The sequence below is a fragment of the Aspergillus ibericus genome (assembly GCF_003184845.1).
Source record: "Aspergillus ibericus CBS 121593 unplaced genomic scaffold BO80scaffold_59, whole genome shotgun sequence".
NCBI lineage: Eukaryota > Fungi > Ascomycota > Eurotiomycetes > Eurotiales > Aspergillaceae > Aspergillus > Aspergillus ibericus.
This window is the reverse complement of record NW_020292157.1, coordinates 28,120-50,890: the sequence shown is the minus strand read 5'-3', so window position 1 is coordinate 50,890 and position 22,771 is coordinate 28,120. Positions and strand designations below refer to the sequence as shown.

Below are 22,771 nucleotides of genomic sequence, written 5' to 3'. Positions count from 1 at the left end.
TTGGTCTTGGGATTGGTTTGGGAGGGTTGTGGCTGCCAGAGCGGAAGAGTAGGGACGTGCACGGATGCCAGAATGGTAGCGGCCATCCTGACCTCCTTAGTGGTGCAATGCGGTGCCGTACAGCCAGGGTCTGGCAGCCTGGCACACCGTATGATGTCTCCTGGAGGATCCGGCCGAGTTGGTTCCAACCTCCAGTTCCATCCCACACGTGGCCGGAGACTCTCGGGGGTTATACCAAAGGAGTCATGATGCTTGATTGGTTTGTGCTTGTATCCCCATCCCCATCATCTGCCCCTTCCCTCTGCCCATCATATTCAACAGTTCGATATGCGGGTGGAGGTTGAACCCGGGTTCAACGGCTTGGTCGTTGTGACGTATGTGCCAAGAGCCAACGGAGTAGACAGCACGGAAAAGACCTCATCCTGCAAGGCAGACACTTTCGACGCTTATCGCTGTGATACCATTCATGAGGATGATAGGAGGAGAGGATTGGGTCGGACTTGCCTGGTCGTCGAGGATCTTCGGATATAGCGTATCGCCTGGACCTCTTTCTGTTCGGGTCCGAGGTCAAGAACTGCAGTGACCAGTCCGTAGTACTGAACGTAAGCCTGAGCCGTAGAGGAAGTTCGAGGGAAGATCAACGGTCCTCGTGTTGTCGTCCAGCCCGGGCGTAACCTCAGGCACCCTGACAGTCTCGTGATCAGGCCAACGGGTTACACCTACCTTTCATCCAGCCTTCCCCTCGGCAGGAATCACTCGCCTTTCCCCTCCTTAATGGAAGGCCTGTCGTGGTCTGTTCACCCCCTTTGCCGTTATCATCTATGGACGATGGGCTCTTAATGAAGGAGGAATTAGGAGCATATCTCCTTGACAGCCGCATGACTGAGCAACTTCTTCAGTTCGAGTCATGGGTAAATCATTCAGGTGCATCAAAAGACCAAAAGACCCCCTTGAATAGGCGACTGGCGACCAAAGCCACAATGATGATTGAAGTGTGTCTTGGTGCTGCCCATTTCTGCTTCCTGTATAATCTAAGCCTAGCCATCTCCGTTTGTCTCGCTATGAAACCTAGATACAAGGGAGACTAATTGTGAGGAGACCACAGGATAGCCCTGAATTGACTAACTTTACAATGGACAGTCACTACTGGCTCCTGCTTAGTCTTGTCCGAGGGCAGAATACTTATGATGCTAACTCCCCACGGAACGGATGTCTCGCACAAACTAACAAACGACCGAGGCACCATCAATATCCCGCGGACAATTATGGACAAACGCTAAACTCGCAAGTTCGCTTTTGTGGATGCGGGTCTGCCAAGGTCGGAACTCCGGATTATGGTTCTTCTGGGAAATATTTCCATGATCCTGCGATCTCGATCGCGAACGTTGTTGTGATGAAGTTGGACCCGTCATCAAGTCTCGATCGATCTCTTCCTGGAACGGCAGTACCGTGGTTTGGCAAACTCTTAGAGAAGGATGAACCCAATCTGGCTCAACTGTGGGAAGCTAAGACGGGATCCGCATGAGCGATCCTTGGTTACGGTGAGACTCATTGTGCCGATATGAGAATCTGGACTAGGCCAATCGCTTCGGCCGCGGAATTCTCGAATCCCACTCGTTGCAGCATCGCTTAGTTCACTCCCGGAATTGGTCTCAGCATTATGCTAAGGGTTTGGTAGAGCAAAAAATATACCGCTTGAGCAGCAGGTTGATTAATCCAGAGGTTTCATCCTGAAGAGGTTTTGTTCTGTCATGGCAACCATCGTGTAAATGACCACCTAGCCGGTCTCGTGTCTAGTTTGCTGTGCAAATGGGCCAATGAACATACTTGAACCCACCTGTCCCTATTGGCGCGTCATCATCCGGCTGAACGTCGAATGAAACACAGGACTGCGCATCTATTTCGCGTTCTCCCCTGCCAGCGGTACGAGTGCGTTCTCTACCATCCCCTCTGGCCAAGTCGATTGCTGATCACGTTTGGAATAGTAAATTGACTCACTGATCCCGTCTATAATTAGTCTGAGTACCGCTCAGCACCTCCGTGTGACCTACAGGCTGCACGACTACCGAATATCCGCAAGCCGATCACCTCGAACGAAGGGAACTGTTATAAGCACCCGAAGGATATAAACCGCATGGACCAAAGAGCTTCTTTGTCTTCATGCGATGAATATCAGCTATACATGCTAGATCTCGCAATTCGATGGTGTGTTGAAGCGCGGCCAGAATAAGGATGGATAGTGGTTGCACAAGCACTAGCTCTTGAGCCAGCGAGGTCGACATCAGAAACTCGGGGCAGTGATATGAACAGAGTAATGCACGCGCAGCCTTGGTTGCTAGCGGGATACCTACACTGATTGAGAGTGCTTCCTGAATGCTTTAAAATGACAAACAGGATCTATACGAGACATCAACACGACCGTGATGCCGCAAACCTAATTGAGCAAAGTTACAAAAGCACTAACGTGCATACGATGCACAATATCTGGGAACAGGACAAACAGCACTGCAGAAGGGTTTGCAGGGATCCTTGTTTGAGACCGGATTCTATAAGATGAATTCCGGAGCCGGAAAACCAATCCCAGGATGCTGTACCGGCAAGGGTATGCTGACAACTAGTTGAGTCGTTTGCTCTACACGTCGTGCATGATGCATGACCCCTCAATTCGGGGCGGCCTTTGAAATAATACAAAAGCAATATATCCTCTACTCTCATGACTCTCGTCAACTCTACCCTTATCCTTCTTAACCACTCTGAACCAGAAAACTTCACCATGTCTTCCGCCACTACCTCTCATGCCGGGAGAACCTATATTCTGACTGGCGGCTGTTCAGGCATCGGCCTGGCCATCCTTCATTTTCTTCTGTCGCAGTCCGCTACCGTCCACGTTCTCGACATCTCCTCCACCCCACCGCAGATCCCCACACATCTCCCCCAGAAAAACCTCCACTTCTATCCAAACACCGACGTCACCTCCCGCCCGTCCGTTCACAATGCCTTCACGCAAATCATTACCACCAACCCCACCATCCACGGCCTCATCAACAATGCTGGCATCGCTAACCCCCTCTCCAAATCGGGTATCGAATCCGATGAGACCTTCGACCGAATCATGGCCGTCAATGTCCGTGGCGTGTGGAACATGGGTACCGAATATCTCTCCCACATCGTGTCGACCGCAGACCCAGGCAACAAAGGACCGAGCGAGGGAAAAGGTGTCATTGTGAACATGGCTTCTACGGCATCATTTCACCCTTCCGTTGGCTTAGCAGCATATACGGTGAGTAAGCATGCTGTGTTGGGGATGACGAGGGCGTGGGCGGTGGATTTTGTCCAGCACGGGGTACGAGTCAATTGCGTGGCCCCGGGGGGTACGGACACGCCGTTGGTGGACGGTATGTTGGATGAGGGGGAAAAGAACCACTATATCAGTCAGGTGCCGATGGGGCGATGGGCGAGACCGGGAGAGATTGCGCATGCGGTGGGGTTTTTGTTGAGTAGCGATTCCAGCTTTATGACGGGTCAGGTGATGGTGGTGGACGGGGGGAAGTATATCTGATGCTGCTATACATCCCCGACTGATCAAGCAAAGAGATTACTATATATTGAAAATGGAACTTGCGGGCAACTGACCGATCCACTGGGCCTAGGGATCTCATTCGCATGCAATTACTATGGATTTCAACTGATAGCCAGAGCTCAAGCATTAATGCCACACTCCATAATGCAGGTACTTGTCCTGTGAAGTGTGAAATGGACTAGGTCGTGACCTGTGGCCATGACCTGTGGTCTCGCGCACAGCTCAAAGGCATTCTAAAAATGTCTCACTAAGCATCTTACAAGGCGCTTTTTAGTGCATCTAGTCAAACACCTTCTAAGAGATCAACAGGGCTTCCAAAGGGCCCTGTCAAGCACTTCCAAAGCGCTCCATTAAGCATCTAACAACATAATACTTGATTTAGACCTACGGCGTGAGTCTACGTTGAGATATGGTTCAGATGTACAGTCTGAATATGCGTTCTGGGGAAGTCCTTGCTCTCCCAACCCCCCTTCCCCTCTGGAGGCAATGGGGAGAGCCACTCAGAAGGCTAAATACATGATACTCATAGACCCCTGAGAAACCGTGGAGCTGTGAACTTCCCATACCCAGGAGCTGGCCTAGTGTTTCTCAGCGCTAGCGCTTCGGAAAACCAAGGTGCGCTTCAATTGTTACCCGGTAGCTCAGCCACAAGAGGCGCGTGACTTTAAGTGAGGCTGAGCTGAATGTCACGTGCAAGGCATCTCCTAAGTGCTTCGTACGATGTTCTCAGGGAGACAGCTTCATCACTGGCCTCCGTCGAGGCCGTCCGTATACGGTCCTCTCGATCAATGTTATGGGCTGTTTGCAGATACCAATTCCATGATGTCTCACGCGCAGAACTGCGACATTCAATCCTCGAGTCCGATCAATGACAGCACCTTCAACCGGCACTTGACGCTTTGGGTGATTGCAATCCTTCGAAGGATCCGACCCCTCAGGGGGACAGTCCTGATGTTGACCGATCGACTTTGCGTCAAGTACGGCGAACACATCGACCTCACCGAGGCAGCCACCATGCGTTTCATCGCACAGAATACATCCATCCCCGTGCCCAAAGTCCATTGCGCGTTCACCCATAGAGGCTGTTCGTACATCGTGATGGAACGGATCCAAGGGGACATGATTGGCGTCGGCTGGGTCTATCGCAGCGAAGAATCTAAGACCAAGCTTCTGACCCAGCTGAAGAAGATGGTGCAGGAGATACGGGAACTCCGGCCTCCTGAAGGCGTAGGGGTCTCATCTGTTAATGGAGGCTCGCTGTTCGATTGTCGCCTGCCGCGCGGTTGTCTACGGTTTGGGCCCTTTCTTAGTATTCAACACTTCCATCGATATTTACGAGAAGACATGGAGCTCGACCCGGGACTGGACAGCGACCTTCAGAACATGATGAAACAACATGATCGGAATTGGCCTATCGTGTTCACTCATGGCGACCTCAGCAGCTTGAATATCCTCGTCCGCGGGGAGGATATTGTTGCCATCATTGACTGGGAAACTGCCGGTTGGTACCCTTCATATTGGGAATATACGACGGCTTGTCAAGTCAATCCCCAGAATTCTTTCTGGATCAACGAAATTGATAAATTTCTCACGCCCATGCCAGACGAACTAGAGATGGAACGAACTCGTCAAAAATATTTTGGAATTTTTTAAAAGAACCAACATAACACTCATATTTCATATAATGGTCTCCTTGCGCTCGATCAAGTCATATGTCGGGGCTTTGGCCATATCAAAATTTCCTTGCCCATCAAAGCGATGCTGGTCTTTCTTTCTTTGACAGTAAGCCATCGATGCATTGCGGACCGTTTCCCAGTCGATAACGCTCGTGCCCAAGGCTGTATTATCTGCTTTGAGCCTCTCCAAAGCTTCCCGTATCCAAACAACGCAGTTCCACCCCACTTGGTCTTGCCTGATGGGGGTTGTGCGCAGGATTTGCACAAGACGGTTCCCATCCTCCACCTTCCCTACCATAACCCGAACAAGCAACATGCTCGTAGCGGTGAGTTGGCATTCGAACTCCTCGAAAAGCCATGTGCTCCCCCCTCCCGCTTTTGGCTTTTCCTTCGCGTGGTACCGAACACCCCTTTTGCCTTCTGTCTCGATCTTCGGGCCAACAATAAACGACCAGTGGTACCTAAATCAAACTCATTAAACGTATTCGCAAGGATAGAAGTTGGGTCTCCTAGACTCACGTATCTTCCTTCCCAGGCATGGTGGGGGCTCCTCCGCGCGCGTAGAGGACAACATATAGACGGTCTTTATTAGACGGCATTTCGGGGTCTCCTGGAGGCAAGAAAAGGCAAAATCCGACTTCATAGAGTACTGTAGTATACGGCTCACACTTCACGAGTCAATTCTTTCACAATTGATGAGCCAGAATTCTGAGGAGGTCTTTATATCCCAATCACTTATCATTGTTCTGAACCTCCTCCCGCTGAGATGTTTCGAATAGCCGCCTTCCTAATGCAGTATGACCAAAAACGCCCAATCGAAATCTACATTAGTCCAACAATGTAGCGCTTCTCGCAGCCAATAATCATGTCCAGATGGGAAGACTACGAAGTCAACAGTCCCGGTAACAGTTGAGGGTGAGTTTCTATTTGATAGACCCATCTATTTGGATCTTTCAGGGTGATAGTATGAGGCTGAAGACAAATGTCAAGGGGAATGTCGCTTCCTGAGGGAGACGACCCCCACTGAATGATTCAGCACCACGGAACGAAGCGTCTATTATATACTCTCGGTCCATTTTTTTTTTCGACAATATCCTACTTATGGAACCCTACACTTATCTCAATTTCATGTTCTTGTTTGACTGTTTCTAGCTTTCGGAAGTTGTAAATGATGGTCCGGGTTGTAGACATTATTCTGGGAAGACTTATTATAGGCACAGGTATCATGGCTGTAATTAGAAAAAGTAACAATCACCCCTTGGACTATGTATATTGATCAGCGTGGCAAAGTGCAGGCAGATGGGCTACGCTTCTTAGACCATTATTATTAGAATAAAGCAAAGTACTCATATATTCTACTTGTCTAGGAAAAATGTTCTAATAACAAGAATATGGGACAAAACTTTAGATTGTAGTTTTTGTAAAGGAGAACAGAACATTTCTTATTTCGTTTAAATGCTTATGACAACTAGCTAGATACTTCATCAACTAGGTATTGATGTTGCTAACGCAAAGGCGCCGAATAGCTGCACGAGACTGTTGATTAGATTTCTTCTGGAAGTGGTGGTCTGTGTGAAGCTGCAAACGATGCTGACAGTTCTACAACCGCGGATAGATTGTGAATATAAGACGAAAGATCGAATAATCAGAAAAGGTGAGTCGGTTCGTGTAACGCTTTCTGTATACCACGTCATATGCGAGCATGAGAGGTGTGCTTGGGTCATGGCAGAGTCGGGAGTGAAATCTCGGGCAAGACACCGGCGGATAATATCCGGTCGACCGTGTCAGGCTGATCTGCTGAGGATCGGGGTGTCCGAAACACGAGCGGGGTAACGTCTCTCAACCCGAGGTTCAGTTCGATTATGGGCCGAGATGGCTTGAGACGGGTTTAGTTTCCGGGGACGATTACAAAGATAGAAAACTGCGATGAACTATCCTAACCAAGAGAGGAAAGAAGCATGGCCAGCTCATCCCATCGGCGGGTCCAGGCGTCCATCGGATTGGCCGATCCCTGTAGGTGGCTGTTACCCAGAGCTGGCGATGCTGGATCGGCGATGGATGGACATGTCGAATTGTACCCTCCTGCGTGACAGGCTATACGGATTATGCTGCATGAAACTCGCCACCGCCAAGATAAGGCCGCCTGGGGTGCAGTAAGATGGATGCTTGCGGAAAGAGGGGTGGCCATGGTAAGCAGAGCGGCAGATTATAAGCAGGCATCCCCCAAGCACCTTGGGGGAATTGCATGATTGACATCATCATATTCCGATCAGGAAAGATGCCTCAGGAACACCATCTCGATACCCTCGTTGTGGGTACTGGCTTCTCGGGCATTTATGCCCTCTACCACCTTCTCAAAGATGGGCTGAATGTCGAGGCTATCGAAAAGGAAAGCGAGGTGGGCGGGGCCTGGTGGGTGAATCAATATCCAGGTGCCCTCAGCGACACTTGGAGTCATGTGTATCGGTACTCCTTCGACAAGGACTTGCTGCAGACTTACCCAGCTGCGAGAACATACTCGTCCCAACCGGAGATTCTGGCCTACCTCAAGCATGTTGTGGAGAAACATGATCTCCGCCGATACATGCATTTCAACACGAAGATGGTCGCCGCCAAGTGGGACGATGAAGCTAAGAAGTGGACCGTTCAATGTCAGACCGGCGACGTCTATCGGGTGAAATACCTAATCACAGCTCTGGGCCCCCTCGTCAAACCCAGCTTGCCCGATATCCGCGGACTTGATACCTTTAAGGGTCAGATAGTGCATACATCTACCTGGGACCCGAGTATCCGAGTGGAAGGCAAACGCGTGGGTGTAATAGGCGTTGGTTCAAGCGGAGTGCAGACGGTGACGGCCATTGCAAGCAAGGTCAAATCGCTCCATGTATTCATCCGCACTCCGCAGTACAGTGTCCCCGCGAACAACAGGCCGATGACCCCCGAGGAGCGCCAGTCGATCAATGAGAGGTACTCGCAGATTTGGTCAGGTGTGATGTCGTCCGCTTTTGGGATGGATTTCCACGAGCCCACAAGAACACTCATGTCTGTGTCGCCGCAAGAGCGCGAAGAGATCCTAGAGAAGATCTGGCAGGCTGGTAACGGCATCCAACTGATGTTTGGGGCCTTCTCAGATGTTGTCTCCGATGAAGCCGCGAATGAGGAAGTGTGCCGTTTCATCCGCAAGAAGATTGCTGGGATTGTGAAAGATCCCCAGAAGCGGGCCGTGTTGACTCCCCGGGAGCCCTGGAATCGACGGCCACTGTCGGATGCTGGGTACTATGAGCAGTTCAACCGGGAGAATGTCTATGCAATCGATATCAAGAAGTATCCCATCACGGAGGCCACCCCCGATGGCTTGCGCACCGCGGACGGAAGGCTCCACGAGCTAGATATCATCATTAATGCCACCGGCTTCGACGCGTTGGACGGAGCCTACGCGGGGATTGACATTCGGGGGCGCAACAAGGGCGAAGGTTTGCGCGACCGTTGGAAGCGTGCCGGCCCTGATTGCTATTTTGGATGCGCCGTTGCGGGATATCCAAACCTGTTGATGATGGTTGGTCCCCGGACTGTCTTTGGCAACATCCCTCCGGTCGTGGAGATCCAAGGTACCTTCTTGAGAAAGCTGATCCGACGGGCGGAGGAGATCTCCGCGCAGACCGGGCGGCAATGTGAGATCGAAGCCACCGAGCATGCGGTGCAGGATTGGACGGAGATCTGTAATCAGACGGCACAAAAGATTGCGATTGGCAAAGGCAACTCTTGGATGATGGGGCGGAACGTGCCAGGCAAAGTAGTCACGAGTCTAATGTTCCTTGGGGGGCTGAATGCGTTCAGAGGCAAGATAGAAGATGCCCAAGCAAAAGGGTTTGTCGGGTTCCAAAGTCCATTGGGGCCAGCCGAAGGAACTGCACGGCTGTAGCTGGCGACTGGGGCGAGTTCTTGCTTTATGAGGCGTTGGTTGCGATCTTGTCATAGCCTTGTCGCCAAATATGATGGAGTTGGTTGAGTGAAGAAGAAGAAGAGAGGTGCCATAGAGATCAACCCAAGTCGTTGACTAGCCTGAGGCACTGTTTGAGCGGAGACCCGGTTAGGCAGGACCCCCCCCCCCTGCTCGGTCGTCGCGTCCCATCTGTTTTCTGGCGCGTCCCCATTGGCTGTAGAGTCAAAGTGGATTTTCGCGATTGTCTCGACATCTCGCTCAATGGTGGGCGTCGATTGGTCGGGGCGAGGCTGTTATGATCGACCCCTTCGTCGGAAGAGTGGCCCGTGATAGCGTCATGATCAAGCCAGCATGTGCATGAACCTTACGATGCAAATACTCACATTGAGTAATCTGCTAAAGTCTTGTTCATACGGCTGAGGACAGCGTTGACAACAGGTAGACTTAGTTCTACGCTACATAGTATACAGTCGAGTATATAAAAGATTGATCGATTGACTTTGATACGAAAAGCGTCATCAGATAACCCATTACACAGTTTCCATTCCACTGCAACAGGCCTAGAGTTTCTATTCGCCGCGAAGGGATATCTTGCACCGTAGCAGGACACACTCCCGGCTCGTCCCACCAATATAATGTAGAGTTGTAGGATCTGTATAGATATCGCACCGGGGACCGTGCAACGGGAATGCTAGTCATCGTACAGGTAACGATGTAACAGGGGGGAAACCTGTATCTTCTCAAGGACAATTGGTGTAGTCTTCCCCTTCCGCGTCCAAGCCGATAAGCCGTGGAAAACAATTCCAAAGATATCCTCCCCGGGGAAGCTTGTCCATAGCACAGCTTATTCATCATAACGATAGGCCTGAGTTTAACCATCTCTCGCAGTGTCGGTGATCCCCGGGGTGGACACTCCCTGATCTTGAAGGTACTTCTTTCTATAACCAGAGCACGTCATAAATTTATAATGTGTTAATAAATAAGGTCTCCGTCTATGGCGTCCATAACTATGGTGTAGTCGGATATGAAGACAGTAGATACCGAGACATATGCTCCGATAAGATATTGGCGGGATCATAAATATCGTGGCATTTTCATTCATTTCGAGAAGAGGTTGATAGATGCTGGAACACGGTATATCTATACCATCGCTGTAAGGATCATGAGCTGCATGACGATAAAAGAGCACCTGGCCGTATTCTTCGAATACGTATCGGATCTCTGTCGGTTTATTGGGGTCCAGCATACGCTGTCAGTGTCAGGTCGCCACACTTTCTTCAAGAGAATGACAAAGCAAAGAAGGAAAAGATAATGGCTGGGGGTTTGTATTGGCTGTAATACAGCTCTCAGGCGTTGTAGTAATATTATACACTATGGGGACTTGGATGGGTCTGCAGGAAAGCGTGGGCTGGAAAATGCAGGGGCAGTCGGTTTAAATCGGATATCCTAAACCTCGAGTAGTGATAGACTGGAGTTAATTTTAGGCTCTATTCATACCTATCTTTCACGGGTTCTTACCTCCGAGCTTGAATTCAAGCCTATTGCTGAATAGAATTGCAAGTCCGTGAATAACACCAGGAAATATGCTGTAGAGGACTATCGCTTTGACTAGTGAAATGTACTCTATGGATTCCGTACTATCCAGACAATCCGAATATGCCTTCAAGCAACCAAGAAATGCCTAATGCTTAACGCTTCTAGCCTTTTGGCTGAATCCGGGTATTTAACCCCGGGGTGATTCTGAAACCGTCAGGGCTCTAACGAGATCTGTTACGGAGCTCGGTCCGCCGACGATCTTTGGCCTTCCACCCGTGCTATTTACCCCAAACCTTTCGTGCCGGAGCTGTTACAGCCATGCGGACTTCCGTTGCAGAAAGCAATCAGACCCTGGTCCTGCCCCATATTGTCAGGCAGAAGACGTCCCAGATATAGCTCCTTTCTTAAGTTGCATCAGCATGGTTCAATTTACCCGCTGCCACACGGCATATAAAGCCGCTTTCTCCAATACAGGAACCCACAACAACAACTCACATCATTCAACTTTTACTGAGCCGAGGCCATATGCAAAATGATCCTAACGCTCTTCCTCACATACCTCCTCGCCACCCTCACCAGCGCCCATGCCATCCTCCCTCGCGCTGGGTCCCTCACCCAAGTCACCGACTTCGGTGACAACCCTACTGATGTAGGGATGTACATTTACGTGCCGACGAATCTGGCCAGTAACCCAGGCATCGTGGTTGCCATTCACTGGTGTACGCATCCACCCCCTAGTCCCGCTTCATATACCAAATACTAACGTAAGAAATGAGATAGGCACCGGCACCGGACCCAGCTACTACAGCTCCACGCCCTACGCGACCCTCTCCGAAACCTACGGGTTCATCGTCATCTACCCATCCAGCCCCTACAGCGGAACCTGCTGGGACGTGAGTTCGCAAGCAAGCTTGACCCACAATGGCGGGGGGAACAGCAACTCGATTGCCAACATGGTGACCTGGACGATTAGCAAGTACGGGGCGGATAGTTCCAAGGTGTTTGTGACGGGAAGTAGTTCGGGGGGGATGATGACCGTACGTATTCCTCATCCTTCCTCTTCTTAACGAGTGAAATGCTCACGAGAATGGTCTAGAATGTCATGGCAGCCACCTACCCCGAACTCTTCGCCGCCGCAACCGTCTACTCCGGCGTCTCCGCCGGATGTTTCTACTCGTCCACAGACCAAGTCGACGCCTGGAACAGCACCTGCGCGGAAGGCGAGGTCATCACGACCCCCGAACACTGGGCGAGTATCGCGGAGGCGATGTACTCGGGCTACACCGGGTCCAGACCCAAGATGCAGATCTACCACGGCAGTGTAGATACCACCCTCTATCCGCAGAACTACTACGAGACGTGCAAGCAGTGGTCGGGCGTGTTTGGGTATGATTATAGTGATCCGGCGGAGACGGAAGCTAATACGCCGGAGACGAACTATGAGACCACGATCTGGGGGGATAATTTGCAGGGGATTTTTGCGACGGGCGTGGGGCATACGGTGCCGATTTTGGGGGATCGGGATATGGAGTGGTTTGGGTTTGCGTAGTTCATATGTCGTGGAGATATTTGCCATAGGGCTCAATATGGGCGGGGAATTGTGAAGGGACTGATAACATATGAAGAAATATCATACAGGATTTCTGAGAAGAGGACATGCATTAGCAGTCAGAGAGAAAATCCGACAGCACTAAGCGATAGACTCCAACCACTTGACGGTCCATCCCCCTCCGCACCACCAACTCAGCCCATCCCACTCGAACTCCTTAATCAACGATAAATCACGCGATAGAGCTACACTTCCATACTGTGTCCAAAGTCAATCGAAGAGGGTCTAATCCCCAACAACTGGAACCCATACAACCGGTGCCGCCAATGCACACAAGCAATCCAAGCCCGGCTCACCCCCATCTTCCCAAAACGAAAGCCTTGATGGCATCGAGAACAAGCAAGATATAACCCATCCCTCCTAACGAGCTTGAATAATCACACCACGGTACTGCGCATAAATCGCCAACAAGTGCCACCGCCTCGTGATAAATTCTCCAAGCCCATATGATCAATCTCCCGGATTATCTCGAAGCAAATCAGGGGAAGTTGCCCTCCCTCCTTGTCAAACTTGCTAGTGATGGTAATATGGCAGAAGCTGCAATGGGTGTTATATGAGGATGGGCCGAGGGTGATATCCGCTACGGAGATATGGGGATAGAGGTAGATGGAGATGTTCTCGAGCACGTCAGGCTCGATTGCGTCCGGCGAGTACTCCTAAGAGCGATTGCCCAGACGCGGAGAAAGCAGAGGGTTTCGATGGAGTCTTCGTCTTCTTCGATCTGCACGAACCGTGGTATTTCAGCGACGGTTTTGGATGGGATGGACGGCAGCGATCGTCACCTGTCTGTCAGCGTTATTCATCACTGGAATCTAGATCAACACAATCCCGAGCCAATCGACTTCAGCGTGAAAATATTCAGAGTACACTGGATAAAGTTCGTATTCAGTATTAATCCAGTCATGAGCGTGCCTTTCAGCATCGCATCGTCTTATTGACACATATTAGTCGTATTCGACAAGTACAATTGGTAACGGCCGTTGCCTTTTCTTGGTCACACCCCATCGTCTTCGCTATCGTATCCCCCATCCCGCATCTTACATATCCTTATTGACCATCACATGAACATCGCTTAGTGGTAAGACGAGTGGCAGATCTGAGGAGCGGTTAGTGATGGAGTGGATTGTTGGTGGAAACATCGACTTACATGGTCACTTCCACAGACGAGGGGAGGGCAGCAGCCTCTTCCACTGGTGAGATTGGTGACGCACGTTTCGTTGGTCAGCTGGGGATGTTAGAACTGCTGCTATCGAACACGAGGTGGTGGCACACTCACTCCAATACAGGAAAGTTCTGTTTTCAGGATGCCGTTCTCAGCGGGTCTGGCGACCGCGAGAGAGGCGAGAAGAGCGACGACGGCGAAGAAACGCATTTTGAGTGTGGCTGGCCAGTTTCGAGAGGTGAGAGAACTGGGACGAGGTGGGGTGACGGAGGTGCGTATTCTGGAGGTTCAAGATCAGGACGGTTAGTGATGTGATGGCAGACTGACGTTGAAAAGACATGACACATACCAGGGCTGCACGAGGAAGAAGTAGAATGGAGGGAGGAACGTGGAGGAAGGAGAAATGGGAGGGAGAAGCGAAGGTAGAAAAAGACCGGCCAGGCAGGGATGACGAAGAGGGCGGTGCCGGTTTTCTTAGGCAGGCTTAGGCGGTTTTCAACAGGTTCAGGCAGGGAGGATGCGGCGGCGATCGATGCTGCTTCCGACCGGGCGTCATAATCAAACTGAGGGCAGGTGAATGCACGATGCAGGCACGAAACAGCCATCGAAGGGATCGGCGCGGGACCCTGGGGTCGAGATCGCCAGGCCCCTCGCAGCTGGACGAGTGACAGCAGACAACCAGCTCCAGCGCCCCGCCATCCACCGGCGCGATCGGCAGCCCCGGTGGCCAATAGTCGCCTCCGCCGCCCGTTGGCGCCAGGGCGACCCCTTGGCGGTGATAATAATGGAGACACGTATGGATACATCGCACCACGTTGGTGGCCCTCGGTGAATTGATGCCGCCAGTGACTCGTCCATTGATAGCGTGATAGCAGAAGATGGCCGCCCTCGGCAAAATGGGGAACGGCTAAGTACGATTCCAGGAGTACGACGAGGTACGATTAGGCTTATCACCCCTCGATAAGATAACCCCTTTATCATCCCCGACCCAATCTTGAGACATTCCGTCCTGGTCGATTAAAACGGAGGATCCTGTCGACCCCTGGGAATGCCCCGGGGATTATGTTAGTCAGCTATATCCCATGCTGTAACTACGCTTGGCCTGCAGTGTGACCCATCCACCATCGAGACAAGCGACAGGGCCCAGGTTGAAACACCAAGCATAACACACGTGAAGCACACGTTGCAGTCGCTCTTCCCGATCCTCCAGACACGTCGGCACCCTTGCCGAGGTGAAAGAGATGTCTCAAAATTGTATGAAGGGCTCTCGGGGATTTCTTGTAACAAGAACCCTTCCTGCAGTTTCCTTGCTCCATATGACTTCGTATATTCTTCCAACACTCACCGGAGCCTGACGTCATTGCTCTGCCTGATATGTCTGATGCAACACCGAATCGGCCTGATAGTATTGATATAGCTGATATTTGTAGTCTGGGCTTGGCATTCGCAGATCGATATCTACATTGGTAGCACTTTTCATCTCATTGTGGGTTTGAGCTATTGTGCCAGTGACAGTCAGCAGAATGAGCAACGGAGCGGCCAAGAGGCCCGGACTCCAACGTGGCATGAACCAATGGGAGCCGCTGTCTGGGAAAGTGCCGAGACCGCTCCGACGTCCGCGCGCACCAATCACCGGCCATTCCGTCGGGGCTCCGATTTTTCCGCTGTGAAGGGTCTTTTGATGCTCTGGCCGCACTAGTGGCTGACTGAGTTCAATGCCTAAAGACTAACTATGATAGAGGTGAGCTTTGACCGCGGTCACGTCATCTAGGGGTATAATGGTCTGGATTCAACCATGTCTGTTCGGGTTGTGGATACGGTGTGGCGGTATTGGATGATATGAGGACATGCTGAGCTGGGTAGAGAAACACTATAATACTCTCTAGGTATCTGATACCAGGTGGGAATGTGAGGAGGAGCCCTTGTTTGTATAATGAAGCATAAGAGGTCGGGGAAGAAAACTGCACAAGGCATACGCCTACGTTTTATTAAGGTGCAGGTGGCTGTCATCAATCAACCATCTGCCTTAGTTACCCGGCGTATCTGACAGAACACAATGCTCGGACCAGCCACGTCCACTGACAGTCTGCTGTCTGACAGATATAGAGGGGTAGCGTTGATTAGCCTGGAGTGAACCAGCCACCTCCAGACTAAGACAGTACTAACCGAACTGAAGGAACGAGTCTTATACCCTGCATACAGACACAAATCCTCTGAGCCCATGGATAGGGCGATGGCGCAGGATTCTGACATCTGGCTGATGGGCAACAGACAGGTCACTGGAGTCGATTCAATGGGGTTGCCTTGAAGGGTGGTTGTCGCTGGCTTGGCGGGCGAGTGAGTGGCCTCGCGGGTGAGACACGCATCGTACCGACCCCGTCAGCAGCAGCACCCAGGCTATTTTTGGCGCCCCGTCCCTTGATCAGGCTAGTCGGCCCGAGAATGGGCGGGTGCCTTTTTTGGCCCCGTGACGGATGAACTGCTGAGTGACCTGATGGTGACCAGATAGGAACCTAATGGTGACTCCTCGAGGGGCAACTACCGCCAGTAGGGCCTCGGTAGTCCCAAGGTCGCGAGGGCGGGAGGGGCAGTACCGTTACTAGTGCCATACCCGGGGGCACCGCTAGCCGCAATTGACTTCCTGGCGCAACTCTGGTCCCGAGCAGCTCCTCGTCTTCCTCCCCCCCATCCGTTTGCCAATCCCACTTTCTGGCTTTTCTCTCTTTCATCCATCTCTCGCTTTCTGGTCAGCGCCCCAATACACCTTCGTTTGCCCCCTTCGCTGCGACGGTGCCCTGCGTCATGGAACCCGCCCGCTACATTCTCCTAGGACCCATCGTTTAGCGTTTCTGCAAGGTAGGCATCGACCTGCCTCCGGTGGATCCGATTTTCCCTGTGCTGACCCATCATCCTTCTCCAGCTTCTCCACATTCCTCAGTCCCTTGTCCCGATCAACCCTCGTTGCCTTGCGCCCACCGTTCGTTTGCAGCATCGCGGTCTATCTTACCTCCGGCTTCAGGTCCAATGCATAGCCCTCAACTGATCGGATAACCTCGGGCTGGTCACCTTTTCGCTCTCAGTTTTGCATACTGGTCCATCACGAAGTGAAGGTATATAACGGAGATTTTACTCAAATCTCCAATCCGGGTTTGATCATGGCGCAGTCGGTAGCTGGCGGTTATCCCCAGCCACCCTCTTCCCCTCCTCCGGTGTATCTCCGTTCTTCCCCTCCCATCCCCCCCGTGCATCGTGAAATGGCCCGACGCGACAGCTCCAATCACCTATCGAGCACAAACCCTCGCCGGAAGTCGCTGCCGGTCCCCTCATTAACGGCGCAAAATGAGAGACAAAGTCAACCATACTCGGTTCCACGAGTGAGAATTCAAGGCGAGAGTGACCAGCCCGTGGTGCACGTTCACGATGATGAGACGGACCTGCCTACGGATTCGTTTGCTAATTTATCCGTCTCGGAGGAGCCTCAGGCGCATGAAAAGAGCATCAACGGGTCATCCCCCCACCAGGCGGATATGCATGGAGCCCCGCGGCCACCAGAACATGCGACATACGGGCACACACCCACCAGCAGCGCCTCGTGGTCGGTGGTAGATCCCCAGGCTCAAGACGATAGTCTGGCAAATACCAGCACATCATCCTTGGACCAAGGTGCCGCCAAGGACAGTGAAACCAGTTCCCCGCGGGACAGTCTCGACAGCGCAGGACAAACATCGGAATTCTGCGAGCCACTGCACTACCACCATCGCCCTTATGAAGCTCCTCAGCCCACCAATCCGTCATCATCCAGTGGCTCGACCGAAAATCTTCCCAAAGCGAACAGTCGGCCAGGTGCCAAGCATCGCTCGCAATCGACGTACTCGATCGGTTCGGACCTGGGTGACAGGCGGAGGTCTTCCCAGCCCTCCCCATACCTCCTCGCCAATGGAGCATCCAGGGACTCTAGCGTATCTCCGGACGTCCGGCCCGTGTCATTTGTCGAACAGCTTAACAGTTGTTATCCTCAACCCGGCCCTGCGCCTGTACAATTCGGCAATTCCCATCTGCAATCCGCCGTCGGTAATAATGCCTCCTTGCTCAGTCACAAACAAACTTTTGATATGTATCTGGCCAACGTCAAGAAAACTGATGACCCGGCGATTCAATATGAGTTTGCGATTTTCATGGTCAATGCGATGCTAGAAATGCCTCCTGACGGGGTGCAAGGCCAAACGGCCGTGGAAATCACTCGCGCAAGCCTGTTGCGAGAGTCCAAGTCAATCCTCCAGCGTCTGTCAGACCGCAGCTATCCCTTTGCCCAGTACTATCTGGCTGACGGGTACGCCTCGGGGTTGTTCAACAAAGGAAATGAGGATTACGATCGGGCATTCCCATTGTTCCTGGCGGCAAGCAAACATGGACATGTTGAAGCATGTTATCGGACGGCGCTGTGCTACGAGTTCGGATGGGGTACCCGAGTTGAAGCCACCCGAGCGCAGCAGTTCTACCGCCAAGCCGCATCCCGAAACCATCCGGGTGCCATGTTACGGATGGCCAAAGCCTGTCTGGCCGGTGACATGGGGCTGGGAAAGCGGTATCGGGAAGGAATCAAGTGGATGAAGCGTGCCACGGACTCCTCCGATGTGCAGTACAATTCCGCTCCTTATGAGTTGGGACTCTTACACGAATCGGGCTATGGCGATGACGTATTTCCCGATCCTTCCTATGCAGCCCAGCTGTTTACCCAATCGGCGGATTTGGGCCATGTGGAGGCCAGCTATCGCTTGGGTGATGCGTATGAGCATGGCAAACTCAACTGCCCTCGGGACCCGGCTTTGTCAATTCATTTCTATACGAATGCTGCGCAGGGCGGACATCCTCTGGCCATGATGGCACTATGTGCCTGGTACCTCATTGGCGCAGAGCCTATCCTCGACAAGGATGAGGATGAAGCATATGAATGGGCCAAGCGTGCGGCGGAGACCGGTAAGGCGATGCCAAAAATGTACAGCCGGAATGCTAACACTGATGTTACAGGCCTTACGAAGGCGCAATATGCAGTGGGGTACTTTACGGAGACCGGTATCGGCTGTCGGCGAGATCACCTGGCCGCCAACGCTTGGTATGTAAAGGCAGCCGAACAAGGCGACGTGCGGGCCAAGCACCGCATTGCTGCCATTCGAGCCGCTGCCGACGGGATCAAGCCTGAAAAGGCCATATCGGATGCTGCAAACCAGGAAAAGAAGACAGGTAATTATGATGCCTTAGTTATACCCATCTAACTTTATACCCATCTAACTTTATGGCAGAAGGAAAGACGAAGCGATTTCGTATATTCTAAGTGATCTACTACTACCTTGAGGGCACACATGCATCTCAATACATCTTACCTAAACCATCTGTTGGACAAGGCATCTACACAGTCATTGGGCGCACATACTGGCATTTCTTCTTTTTGATTTAGTCAAGCGACTGTTTCGAGTCAAGCGATTTTATTGCAGCATCATTGGGGTTGACATGTACAAACTCTGTATTTGAAGAATGTGCTTACACATAATGGATCTACATCATATCTGGATTGGTTGGCTAATTCTTCAGCCATGCACAGGCGGTATATCCAAGTGGGCCAGGGTATGCTCAACATATGGCAGGTGGCTGATAGAGAGGAATCAAGCACCGGCGTAGTTACTATTCTTAGCCCGGGGAAGAATCGGGTTGGTGATGATGATTGTATTCAAAACAATACACTGGACGACCACAGGCGTGGGTGGTAAACAAGAGGAGAGTCAACACTGCACAAACAACTAGTGAGAGGTAATCACATGACCAGCACCATGCCGGATGCTGTCAACACGTGACTCTAGCCCTTGCCCTCTCCGTCTGCATGGGAGAGAATTCCAATCATCCTGCTGGTAACACAGATGGACTCCATGTGGAGGACCCTGTGGGCTGTGCGGCAAGATAGGCCACCGATGGACCAATCAGGCCCGAGGGAGAGATAGTTATCTGGGGAAACCGGAGCGATATCAGATAAGACCCCATATCAATAGCCGATCGAGGGTTGATAAGGGCGGCCTCGCCGACTGTTTTCTCCTCGACCTCCGCCTCTCTGAGCCATGAACAGCACCCGTGCCACCTCGGACACGATAATTAGCCTCAGCGTGCCGTGCAGCCGACCATTACCGGTCAGGATCGACTGGAGACATTGCGGGGGTGGGGTAGCCAAGCATGCCCCCCGGATTTGCTCCGCCTGGCCGCCTTTCTTCCTCCTCTTCCACCTCAGTTTCCTTCCTGACCGAAGCTCATATCCTCCCAGCCATGCCATCCTATCAGCCATTCCAGTGCGGAATCTGTCTCCGCCGCTTTACCCGACATGAGAACCTCAAACGACATTCGGCGCTTCATTCCCGTTCTCGAAATGACGTGTCTCTGCCGTGTGAGTTGTGCCAGGCAACCTTCTCACGACCGGATCTACGACATCGCCATATGAAGAGGAAGCACTCGGAGGATGCGCAGAGGCGGACTAAGAGACCCAGACGGGACGAGTTTTCCGTACGGTCTACAGATAGTGGCAGTTTGCCGCTTGAGGATCTCGCGGACAGCGAGACGGAGATGGATAACCAGCTGCAAATGCCGCCCCAACCAAACCAGAAACACCACACAAGTGCCGACATATCTAGATCAGCCACAATGGAGAAGGGCGATCAGACTCAGCTCGACACACCCACTCTGACGCAGCTGGCGTCCATTATGCCAGATGCGACAGACATGGAACAGGTGCTGCTCGCGACATTTCTCAAGCCAGCCGACCAGTGTCCCCAGTCGCCTGCCATGACGGTTTTGCGGTCTCCGTCTCTGGACATTGACCTCAGTGACTTTGACTTTGCTCATGACATTCCTGGTAGCCCGATGAAAGACGGCTTCCCCCAGCTTCAGAACGATTGGACCCCATCGGCCCTGCAGATCACACACGGCTGCGGCCTGTTCTTTCATCATGTCGCCCACTTTGTCCCCTTTCTGCACCAACCAACATTCGACTCCACCACACTGCCATCTTACCTGCTCCTCGCCATACTCTCTCTCGCCTATCAATATGGCGATGACCCCGACTGCGAGGCTGGGGCAGACACCGGTGCAAGCCTGTCGGCCCGGTGTTTCCTCCAAGGGTGCACCCTTCTCCCCTCTATCAACGCCGTCTCCAACCCGACCGATCAGCTCGCCCTCATCCAATCTCTCCTGCTCCTTCAAATCTGCACCATGCTGTACCGCTGCGAAAACTCCGCCCATGGCTTCCAACTACATGCAACCATGATCGGCCTCGCGCGCTCCTCCGGACTCATGCAGTCGACCCCCACGGAATCTGGCCAGACATCGTCGCTCGACTCGCTGTGGCAGGAATTCATCAAAGCCGAGTCCCACAAACGAACCCTCTTTGCGGTGCACCAGATGGACGCTCTCTGGTATCAACTGTTCTCCATCCCGCGGGCTATCTCCCACCTCGAAATCAAACATGACCTCCCCTGTCCCGAAGACCACTGGTCGGCCTCCTCCGCTGCTGACTGGGCCCATCGCCGACTCCTCGCCCCTCAACATCCGGCCAACATGCAGTATGCCGACGCCGTCCGCCACTTCCTCTCGACCGCCACCCTCACCACCCTCCCTAGCATCCCCCCATTTGATCCCTACGGCGCCATCAGCATCGCGCACTTTCTCATGTCCAGCGCGCGTGAACTCTCGGGTTGGTCTACTATGACTGGCATGCTCAGCATAGAGCGTTTCAGCGCATTACGCTCTTCTCTTGTCGCCCTGGGCGCCTTTCTCCGTCCTGCGAACCCCAGCACCACCACTGTCACCGCCACCGCCCCAGCGACGTGGGAAACCGCCATGCTCGAACTTCAGGTGTGGTCCCCGTATCACACGGGGGGCATCATCAAATCCAGCATTGATACCATGCTCCAGCAAGCCACGGATCTGGCTCCGTCGGCAGGGGGGGTTCTCTGTGAGGCCGAGACGGCCAAGGCCTTCCAGCCACATGTGGATTGGTTCCTGCGGTATCTGGATACCACGGTGGAGGTGGCAGGAGAGGCGCCGTGGGTAGCATTGTACGCGTACCGGGCGTTTCTGGTGGCGTGGCAGTTGGTTCGAGGAGGCGTGCCGGGGGCGATGGGGGTGGTGGGGGTGGGGGATGGGGATGTGCATGGGGCGGTGGAATGGGCGCGGAAGGTGTTTCGACGGAGGGAGAGATGGGGAGTGGGCCGGATCATCGGGGGGTGTTTGGAGAGGTTGATCTGATACTCTGATGTCTCATCTCTCTCCAATACCATATCACATCACGATCAACCCTCTAATCGCCCCACATCCCAAGAATCAATCAACTTAAAAGATACCTCATGAGGGTCTATAATTCATAGTATCATTACATCCTCACGACCTCGCCGTCTCAAACTCCGCAATATACCAATTCTGAATCGCCTTCGTATCCCCCGTAATCGCCACCGTATCATACGTGGGCCTCGCCTCCTTGGCCAAACTCCCATTATTGACCATCCTCCCCGCCCACTTCCCATGCCTCCTCGCCGCCGCGACAATCTTCTCCACGGCCGCCACAAACTCCGGCTCATCCCCCCTGGCCGGCACATACCCCAACAACGACTGCGCCAAATCATTCGGTCCAATAAACACCAAATCCACGCCCGGCACGGCACAGATCGCCTCGACATTCTCCACCCCCGCGCGGGTCTCAATCTGCACCATCGTCACGATGGTCTCGTTCGCCGCGAGCATATACTCGGGCGTGGTTAGGGCATGGCCGATGGCCGGGAACGCCGATCCTTGTCCGCGCACGCCTTGCGGGGGGAACTTGGAGGAGGCCACGACTTGGGCGGCTTCCTCGGCGGTGTTGATCTGCGGGACCATGATGCCGTGGGCGCCCGTGTCGAGGGCGCATTTGATGATGTCGTGGCTGGGGCCGCGGATGCGGATGATCGGGGAGACGCCGAGGGAGGAGATGGCCGCGACGGAGTTGTGCATTGCGTCGTCGCTGATGTGGCCGTGTTCGCAGTCGATGATGATTCCGTCGACGCCCGTCAGGGCGATGATTTGCGCCATGCGGACCGAGGGCAGCGCCATGAAGGTCATGAGGGGGTAGGTCCCGGCTCGGAGCTTGTTGAGGAGCCGGAGCCGGGGGTTGGTGATTTCGGTGGTGTGTGCGGTGGGGTAGGTCATTGTGATCGTGCTTAGGTTGGTGGTGTGGATTGGTGGTGATGGATGGTTA

General features: G+C 52.8%; 11 protein-coding genes across 11 annotated transcripts; 7 read left to right on the top strand and 4 right to left on the bottom strand.

Annotated features, from left to right (window-relative positions):
* Positions 1-725: 725 nt before the first annotated feature.
* BO80DRAFT_230213 (uncharacterized protein) lies at positions 726-1,842 on the top strand. The gene is made up of 3 exons (XM_025714457.1): positions 726-1,049; positions 1,106-1,541; positions 1,679-1,842. The coding sequence occupies exons 1-2, from the start codon at positions 822-824 to the stop codon at positions 1,523-1,525; spliced, it is 648 nt and encodes a 215-aa protein (XP_025570640.1). The 5' UTR covers positions 726-821; the 3' UTR covers positions 1,526-1,541; positions 1,679-1,842.
* A 931-nt stretch (positions 1,843-2,773) lies between these two features.
* Positions 2,774-3,559, top strand: BO80DRAFT_449373 (SDR family NAD(P)-dependent oxidoreductase; the record flags this gene model as incomplete). Its single annotated transcript, XM_025721742.1, has 1 exon — positions 2,774-3,559. One exon carries the CDS (start codon positions 2,774-2,776, stop codon positions 3,557-3,559), a length of 786 nt encoding a protein of 261 aa, XP_025570639.1.
* A 767-nt stretch (positions 3,560-4,326) lies between these two features.
* Positions 4,327-5,723, top strand: BO80DRAFT_429158 (kinase-like protein). Its single transcript, XM_025720402.1, has one exon. It carries the CDS (start codon positions 4,400-4,402, stop codon positions 5,231-5,233), a length of 834 nt encoding a protein of 277 aa, XP_025570638.1. The 5' UTR covers positions 4,327-4,399; the 3' UTR covers positions 5,234-5,723.
* On the bottom strand, positions 5,246-6,032 carry BO80DRAFT_229635 (uncharacterized protein). The gene is made up of 2 exons (XM_025714454.1): positions 5,776-6,032; positions 5,246-5,717 (listed from the first exon to the last, which is right to left on the bottom strand). Exons 1-2 carry the CDS (start codon positions 5,853-5,855, stop codon positions 5,258-5,260), a joined length of 540 nt encoding a protein of 179 aa, XP_025570637.1. The 5' UTR covers positions 5,856-6,032; the 3' UTR covers positions 5,246-5,257.
* Positions 6,033-6,714: 682 nt separating this feature from the next.
* BO80DRAFT_429157 (uncharacterized protein) lies at positions 6,715-6,981 on the bottom strand (the record flags this gene model as incomplete). The annotated part of the gene is made up of 1 exon (XM_025720401.1): positions 6,715-6,981. A coding segment is annotated over one exon (241 nt), but the record flags the coding sequence as incomplete, so codon positions are not given.
* A 553-nt stretch (positions 6,982-7,534) lies between these two features.
* Positions 7,535-9,178, top strand: BO80DRAFT_438670 (flavin-containing monooxygenase; the record flags this gene model as incomplete). Its single annotated transcript, XM_025721052.1, has 1 exon — positions 7,535-9,178. The coding sequence occupies one exon, from the start codon at positions 7,535-7,537 to the stop codon at positions 9,176-9,178; it is 1,644 nt and encodes a 547-aa protein (XP_025570635.1).
* Positions 9,179-11,193: 2,015 nt separating this feature from the next.
* Positions 11,194-12,345, top strand: axeA (putative acetyl xylan esterase). The gene is made up of 3 exons (XM_025718202.1): positions 11,194-11,454; positions 11,516-11,772; positions 11,832-12,345. Exons 1-3 carry the CDS (start codon positions 11,268-11,270, stop codon positions 12,282-12,284), a joined length of 897 nt encoding a protein of 298 aa, XP_025570634.1. The 5' UTR covers positions 11,194-11,267; the 3' UTR covers positions 12,285-12,345.
* Positions 12,346-13,416: 1,071 nt separating this feature from the next.
* Positions 13,417-13,716, bottom strand: BO80DRAFT_449368 (uncharacterized protein; the record flags this gene model as incomplete). The annotated part of the gene is made up of 3 exons (XM_025721741.1): positions 13,417-13,440; positions 13,492-13,569; positions 13,621-13,716. 3 exons carry the CDS (start codon positions 13,714-13,716, stop codon positions 13,417-13,419), a joined length of 198 nt encoding a protein of 65 aa, XP_025570633.1.
* Positions 13,717-16,482: 2,766 nt separating this feature from the next.
* Positions 16,483-18,968, top strand: chs3 (putative chitin synthase activator (Chs3)). The gene is made up of 3 exons (XM_025714453.1): positions 16,483-18,483; positions 18,535-18,747; positions 18,810-18,968. Exons 1-3 carry the CDS (start codon positions 16,662-16,664, stop codon positions 18,836-18,838), a joined length of 2,064 nt encoding a protein of 687 aa, XP_025570632.1. The 5' UTR covers positions 16,483-16,661; the 3' UTR covers positions 18,839-18,968.
* Positions 18,969-19,815: 847 nt separating this feature from the next.
* BO80DRAFT_366681 (uncharacterized protein) lies at positions 19,816-21,789 on the top strand (the record flags this gene model as incomplete). Its single annotated transcript, XM_025716255.1, has 1 exon — positions 19,816-21,789. One exon carries the CDS (start codon positions 19,816-19,818, stop codon positions 21,787-21,789), a length of 1,974 nt encoding a protein of 657 aa, XP_025570631.1.
* Positions 21,790-21,921: 132 nt separating this feature from the next.
* Positions 21,922-22,722, bottom strand: BO80DRAFT_459049 (HpcH/HpaI aldolase family protein; the record flags this gene model as incomplete). The annotated part of the gene is made up of 1 exon (XM_025722326.1): positions 21,922-22,722. One exon carries the CDS (start codon positions 22,720-22,722, stop codon positions 21,922-21,924), a length of 801 nt encoding a protein of 266 aa, XP_025570630.1.
* Between the last annotated feature and the right edge of the window lie 49 nt (positions 22,723-22,771).